Source organism: Plectropomus leopardus, unplaced genomic scaffold, assembly GCF_008729295.1.
Source record: "Plectropomus leopardus isolate mb unplaced genomic scaffold, YSFRI_Pleo_2.0 unplaced_scaffold29641, whole genome shotgun sequence".
In the NCBI taxonomy this organism is placed as follows: Eukaryota; Metazoa; Chordata; class Actinopteri; order Perciformes; family Serranidae; genus Plectropomus; species Plectropomus leopardus.
The window spans coordinates 1-7,886 of NW_024632314.1; the positions used below are offsets into that span (position 1 = coordinate 1).

At 38.4% G+C, this 7,886-nt stretch overlaps 1 protein-coding gene across 1 annotated transcript; it reads right to left on the minus strand.

Moving 5' to 3' along the window:
• Positions 1-910: 910 nt before the first annotated feature.
• On the minus strand, positions 911-7,710 carry LOC121938495 (myc box-dependent-interacting protein 1-like; the record flags this gene model as incomplete). The annotated part of the gene is made up of 6 exons (XM_042481735.1): positions 7,588-7,710; positions 3,964-4,044; positions 2,820-2,874; positions 2,316-2,410; positions 1,158-1,253; positions 911-1,018 (listed from the first exon to the last, which is right to left on the minus strand). Coding segments are annotated over exons 1-6 (558 nt in total), but the record flags the coding sequence as incomplete, so codon positions are not given.
• Positions 7,711-7,886: the final 176 nt, after the last annotated feature.

The window sequence follows — 7,886 nt, forward strand, 5'->3', positions numbered from 1 at the left end:
GCAGGAGGAGCAGGAGGAGCAGGAGGAGGAGGAGGAGGAGAAAAAAGACAGAGAGAGAGAGAAAGAAGAAAAGCAAACAATTCAAGACAAACGCAAACATGTTAATCAGCATCCAGTAATGAAGAGTCAGTTAACGAATACAACAAATTAGCTCACAAATGTATGTGATTTAGAGGACGTCAGGTGGAATAAATCATCCATAAAAGGACAAACTCATACCACCTTAAGACAAAAACATTCAAATAAAGCAGGGATACTCAACCCTTTTACACTGCGTTTTCTTATGTTTCTCGGATTTTAGGATATTTTTCAAGATCTAAGACGTTTTTCTTATTTTTGGACCTTTGTTGGATTTTAGGATATTCCATGACTGAAGGACCTTTCTGGGATTTTACGCCATCTTTAAAATTCAAGGACATTTCTAGGATTTATGGACTTTTCTATGCTTTTAGGACGTTTCTAGGATTTTAGGACATTTTTCATATTTTCGGATGTTTCTCTGATCTTGTGATGTTTCAAGGATTTCGTGACATTTCTGTGATTTTAGTCTGTTTCGAGAATTTTAGGAGTTTAGGACATTAGGAACTTAGCTAGGACTTCTGTCGGGGGGTCCAGGGGATCCTCCACTGGCACTTTTTTAATCCACAAGCTCTATTTTGATATTTTGATGCTGTTTTATGCTCTCAGAAACCTCGTGTTTACTAAAAGTAAATGTGAATTAGAAAATGTTTGAGGGACCAGATTTTAGCCGCGGGCCATAAGTTGAGTATCACTGTTCTAAACATACGCAGCAAAACAAGCTAAAACACACACAAACTGCCAACAGACACCATAACTCATCTGCACACGCACACACACACACACACACACACACACACACACACACACACACACACACTCGCGTCTCTACCTTCGCGATCTTGGCCTCGTCCTTCTTCTTTCCTTTCTGTAAGGAGCTGAAGTGATGTCGGGCGCTGTCGAAGTCCACCATCTTCCTGTCGCGCTTCGCTATACGAGCCTGCAGGAGAGATTAGTGCTGATATTTATACGTAATCAAGAAATCTTTTAGGCTTTATTTTGAAAGAGAGCAACAGAAATAGAAACTATTTTGTATTGTTTCAATGAAATACGAAAGAAAATAAAAAATTCACGCGCACCTTGATATCAGGAAACTGGGCCAGGTACGAGTCCAGAGTGGTCAGGGATTTGTCTGTGATGTTCTGGTGGTAGTCTAACCACACAGTGTCTGTGTCCTGAAACACACACATTTACATCACAATAAAATACATTAAAAAAACACACGTTTTCCTCAGTTTTATGAGTTTTAAAAGAAAAAGTGTTTGACTTCACCTACATGATTTCCTTTATTGTCTCTTTTATTAAACACATAAATCGCAGCTTTCTTCTGTCGCAGCGACTCAAGAGTCTGACTGAATTCAGAGTTTTTCATATTCGGCTACAGTGTAAAAATACTCGACTACAATTAAAAATACTGCATTCAGAAGGACTCGTCTAATCTAAAACCAGACGCTACTTCCTCTACCGACGAGCCGAAGCAGTGTTTCCCACAAAAACTGTAAAGACATCATGAAAGTTAACGTCTTGAACAGCATTCTTATATCCTAAAAAATAAGCTAGATTTGCTTAAAAAAAACAAAACACGGGAACCTTTTCTGGACTTCTGATCACCACCTGCTCAGGTAGACTTGTTCTGACATTAATATTGAAAATAATACAGATATGATTGCAAAAAAAAAAGGCAGACTGGAAAGCAGAATTAGAGCCGCTGTGGGAAACACTGATCTGCCTTTTACCTCCAAGTTATTGTCCATCTCCTTCTCTATCATCTCCTTCAGGGGGAAGGAGAGACGCATGCAGTTAGGAAAAAGAAAGAGTGTCAGCAGGCAGAGAAGGAGGGAAATCACACGGCAACAGTGAGTCTCTGTGAGGTCAGTTACAGACTTCAATGATTTGATTTTATCTGACTAATTAGCCCATCAGGAAAAGGTGACAAGAAAATGATCTGAAAATTGGCAAAAAATAAATAAAATTACGAAAAAAAGAGAGAATTTTTAAATTATTTGAATGGGAAATATGTCCCGAAATTAAATAACTAACTCTAATTGCTATAATTATAAATGCATGTTTCTTATTAAGTTGCTCTTTGGGTAACTGTTAAAAAAAAAATCAAGCCAACTGGTTCAGGTTTCAGAGTGTTTGTTATTAAAAGCAGAGAAAGCCGTGGAAAAAGAAAAAAAGAGAAAAAGAAAATGCTCACTTATTGTTTCATTGTAAAAAGTGTTTGCAGGTCTCACCTCTGTCAGCGAGTCCATCTCCTCTTTGCCAAACCACTCAGGTTCGTACATGTCAGCCAGACAGTCCTGAAGCCGCCGAGACGCATCGTGCATCGCTGAAACACACACACACACACACACACACACACACACACACACACAAACGCAGACATGGAAAAAAATCTATACACAAAATCAGTGAAAAAAATCACATTTGATCTCACATATTCACAAAAGCAGCAGGAGGGAGTGTAAACTTAGTACTTTTTAGTTTCTCCTGAATAATTCATGAGCTGTATACACACTGACATAATAACACTTACACACACATATATCACTGTGAACCTACACACATACACACACACTGCACATACAGTTTAAACATATTATGCACGCATACATACACACGTGCATGCATCTGCACACACACAAACACTCATTAAACAATTCATAATTCAAGCTGAATCTACAACCCAGCTGCCATATTAAAGTTTAACGTGCGCAAAACGCTCCGAACGCACTCACTTTTCACCGCTGCCAGGTAGGCTTTCAGGTCTTTCTGCAGTTTGGTGCCTTCTGTCTGAAGAGTCAAACACAGCCGGTCAGAAAACATCCCGGAGGAGAAAAACTCAAAAGTTATCTGAGCCGAATCGAGCCTCAAAGGTCCAAAATGACGACTTTAGTAAGTGGGTTTCTGTTAACCCTCAAACTGCACAAATTAAAATTGTGAATGTAAAATATGCATAATGAAAGCATGTTGATTTTTTTTTTTAAAAAACTCCCCTTTATTGCAAATAAATTTTGTCTTTCAAGGCGGGTTTCCATTTCAGGTTTGCACAAAAACCTCAGTGATATTTTGGAAATATCAATGAAACACATTTCAAGCCACCAGTCAGCAGAAACTCTGCAACTACAGGCCTCACAAAAACACTGATTTGGCTTTATTCAGCAATTTAACTGGTTTTAACCCTTTAACACCTGGACTAACCTGGATCAGTTTTCCTGTGCTGCATTCAGACACCTTTTATGAACATTTAAACCTCTAAAATGTGGGAATTTTTTTTTTTTAAACATGGCGGGAAAAAAATTATGAGCAACTTGGCAAAAAAATGTCCCGCAAAATGCTAAAAATCAGTAACAGGTGACCAAAACTAGAGAAAATGTCCGGATATGTTTATATTTTTTATATATATATTAGATTTTAGATATATTTTTAGGACTTTCTTAAGGTCTTTTTTTTTTTTTTTTTTTTACTTTTGTCAGGTAATTTTCTTTTAATTTCTTTCTTATTTCTTACTCATTTTTGGGGCATTTTTTTTTTGAGTTGCTTGCCACCTTCTTGTCATGTTTTTTAAAGGAAAAAAGCCAGTTTTCTCTTTTTCTGTGGATAATTCAGAGGTCTCCCAGTAAAAATCCTCCTGAACAATGAAAACTGAAGGAATTTAAACCAGGAGACGTTTCAGCTGGATGCAGTCTGCAGTCCACTGGACGCCACCACACCCCCCTAAATCTTACGCACTGTTCCTTTAAACATCTCAAAAAAACAGGAGCAAAATATCACTTCTTTTGGACCTCTCAGTACTCTCCTGGTCAATAAAGTACCCCAAACATAGTAACATATTTCTTTAAAGTATTTCCAGATATTACAGTGACAAAATCAAAAACTCACCATCTGCTTGTTGAAGTTGGCCACCATCTCCTCAAAGGCGGCATCTCGGGTCTCGTCTGCTTTCCCGAGCTTCTGCAAGACCTGCGGAGGAGACGACGTACGATCGATAACATTAATCCATCGATATATTAATCCATCAGTCTATTGATCTGCCTGCGCCTCCTTTCATTCATTCATTCAGATCGAGAGCTGGAAGCATGTATCAGGCTATTTTCAGGCCGCCTGTCAAAGACATGTGTCTCCGCTGCGTCTACCAGCTGTGTGTGTGTGTGTGTGTGTGTGTGTGTGTGTGTGTGTGTGTGTGTGTGTGTGTGTGAGTGTGTGTGTGTATGAGAGAATTCAGGCTGGAGAAACACTGATATAAGTTGAAGCTTCAGTCACCACAAACTTAAACTTCTACCTTAAACTGTTTTGTCTGTAAGAACTGGCAGGCGGCACGTGGAGGTCAAAGGTCAAAGCCTCAGTGTAAAATGACCTTAACAAAAGTTAAGTTAAATCGTTTGTCGTAGCTGTGTGGTGTGTTTATTGAAATCAGTCTAATTATGATCAGTATCAGTTATCAGTATTATTATTATCAGTATATCAGCCTTGCTGATAATTAGAATAATACATCTGTATCAGCTGCGTCTGCGTCTCTGTTCCTCCATTAATGTCGTCAGAGGTGAAGGACGGATTAGAGAAAGACAAGAAATCAATATGTTTGTTTTCTTGGTGTTTGTTGGACAAGGTCACCGGCTAATCTGAGCCTTCGCCGCCGCCGCCGCCATCAGCACCACCTGCCGCCCTAATCCTGTGACGGATACACAAACCACGATCAACACGGCGACGGGGACTTCCCCTCTGCTGCAGCACACACACCTGCTGGCCGAGCGTCCCCACACGCACACGCACACACACACACACACACACTTTATATCAAACCCAGCCTCCACACCGCTCTAAGTCTTGTACATGTACTTCAGGTGTCAGCAGTGAAGTATCTGCTGATATCTGACTGAGTGTCATTGTTACATAGTTCAGTATTAATGTTGCATTTCTAAGATTTTAGGATAAAGCTGCGACCTTTGTAAAACGTTTGCCGATCTTTATAAACTTTTGGCGACATTTTTTTTCCTTTATAATTTAATGATTTTTTTTCCCCCAAAAAAAGTTTTCCCCGGGTTATTTTTTTTCTTCAAAATTCTTTGATTTTTTTTTTACCATTAAAATTTTAGGAGATTTCTAACATTTTTTTGGCGACTATTTATCCCCCTTTTTAAAAAAACTTCATTCTCATAAAAACTTGATTTTTTTTTTCCTTTATAAAAATCTTTTGATTGTTAAAAATTCTTGGCAATTTATATTCTCTCAATTCTTGGGGGTGTTTTTGTGTTTTCTTTTAAACATTTTGCTTTTTTTCTTTTAAATGTTTGATTATTTTAAAAAAAACTTTTGATCTGTGAATGTTTTATTTTCTTTTAGTCCAATTAATGCAACATTACGTGGGGTTTTTAAAGAAATATTTTTCCTATAAGATATAAATTCTCGATATAGACAGCTTTATGTGGAAAGTGAAACCATTAAAATTAATCAAACACAAAAAATATCTGACTTTGTACGATCACTCGGGCTATATTGAATCTTAAGTCATCAAACCTCATTGTTGCCCTGCTTGGCCTGCACACCTGTCCCCCCCTCCTCCCTCCTCCCAGGACTCCCAGCATGCCTCCCAGTTGTGGGTGGAGCTCAGTGTGTGTGTGTGTGTGTGTGTGTGTGTGTGTGTGGGGAGGTGTATCTATGTATAGCCCTCCTGCTTCTCCTCCTCGTCACTCTTAATACCCCACAAACTGCCTGTGTGTGAGCGCCGCGGGTATTTTTGGGGGCTGAAATTGAACACCGACAGAAGGCGCGCGCGCGCACACACACACACACACACACACACACACACACACAGATTTCAGTGGTAACCTCCAGTACGTCCCATTACTCCTGAGTTTACAGTATAAGTGACACATGGATACACAGTGATCGCAGCATTGAATTTCCAGACTGTATAAGAATCACCTGAACGCACCGTGAAGCGTTTGAGTGACACAATGAGCCGAAACACTGAGGCCTGTAAAGGATACACCAGCTGTGTCGTCCAAATATAGGCCTGCAGTTCAATGGATAGCAGTGATTAACATGCCTCCGCCAATCTCTCATCAAATCCAAGATACGTTTTTATGAAAAACTATCTGCTCTTGTTTTCCCAAATTAATAGTTTTTCAGAATTAATCATATTCTCAGAATTATATAAAAAATAATAAGAATTTAAATTTTCCTGAATTAACGAGGTATTAATTTAGTTTATTCATTTATTTTTTTTTAACTTTAGTGCCATTAACAACAATGAACAGGCTATTGACTTTGCAGAAAAAAATCACCTCATTCATTCTCATTTTTCTGAAATAACAAGATGATTAAGTCAAAATTATAAGAAAAGTTTTCATGAAAAAAAAAAGGTTTTGTTTTTTAGAATTTATGTGATAATAATCTCATCATTTATTTGTATTTTTTCTCAATTAGCAATTATCTCAGGATTTTAAGAATATTAAATAAATAATAAAAAATTGGGCAAAAAATCTACTGTATTTATTTCATTTTGGTGCAATTTTCTTAATTTCTTTTTGCATTTTTTGGTCGACATATTTTGCCTTTATTTATCCATTTATTTTTTTTACTGGGCAAAATAAAAACAATGCTGACTTCAAAAAATATGTATACATTTTACCTTTCTGTTTTATTGCTCCCTGTGCTGTTATATGTTTTAATGTTTCCTGAAAACTCAATAGAGGACGTAGACACAGAGGACAGCAGTGATGTAAGGACACACACTCCTCACTGGACGTCTCACGTTATATTCATGCAATTATTAGAACAGACATTTTTAAAGTCAACAAATATAAAGTGAGTCTCACTGTGAATTGTTTTTGTGCTTTTCGTATAAATACGGTGTCAGAGTGCATCAAGCAGCATCAAAATGGAGCTTTTCTATTAAAATAAAAAAGTGCCAGTGGAGGATCCCCCACACCCCCACTAAGACCCTAAAGTCCTAAAATCCTAGAAAAGTCAAAAACCTGGAAAAATGTCCAGCATCCTAGAAATGTCTTAAAGTCCTAAAAGTGTCCCCCAAAACGTCCTAAAATTTTGTAAACATCCTAAAATCAGAAAAATAATTAAAATCCAAGAAATGTCTTGAAATCCTACAATGTCGTAAAATATAACATATGTCCTAAAATCCTGGAAAAGTCCAAAGTAAAAGTCAAAGTAAAATAAATTGAGCATCATGCTGTACGAGAATTTTCAATGAGCTGACGTTTAATTTTTTTATGAACCACTAAATAAGCAGTTAACTGTTGGTGTCACGTCAACCTCAGAGTTTAAGTTGAATGAATTTGAGAAAACAAATTAAATAATTTTAAAATTAACTCAAATTGTTTTTCAGATTCAGTCAAAAATTTTTAAGGCGGCGCAGAAACTTACTTTTTTAGGCAAAAAAATGATCTCTTATTAAAGTGTGTGGAGCCAGATCGGATCTGAGAAAGAAAAGCAGCTTAAGGAGGCGAGTTAAGGGTCTTTTTGGGGGGTCGAGGGGGGTGACACCCTCGGGTTAGTGTCGTGGGGTCGAGCCTCTTTGACTCCCAGCGCCTCACCGGGTCTCCGGCTGCTCCCTAAAGGGCGCCGCCTCCCTCCCGTCTCCCCCGTCTCCCCCGTCTCCGCACTCATCCGGATTCCACGGAGGGGACTTTTCCCAGCATGCCCCACGATACCACAGACTGGTTCATGAGTGTGTGACATTACGTCACCATGACAACCACGATGTCAGCTGGTCTGAATCAAATCTTTATCACCTCCCCGTGACGGCGGCTTTTCTCGCAATGTGGAGCGACCTTCAAACGTGA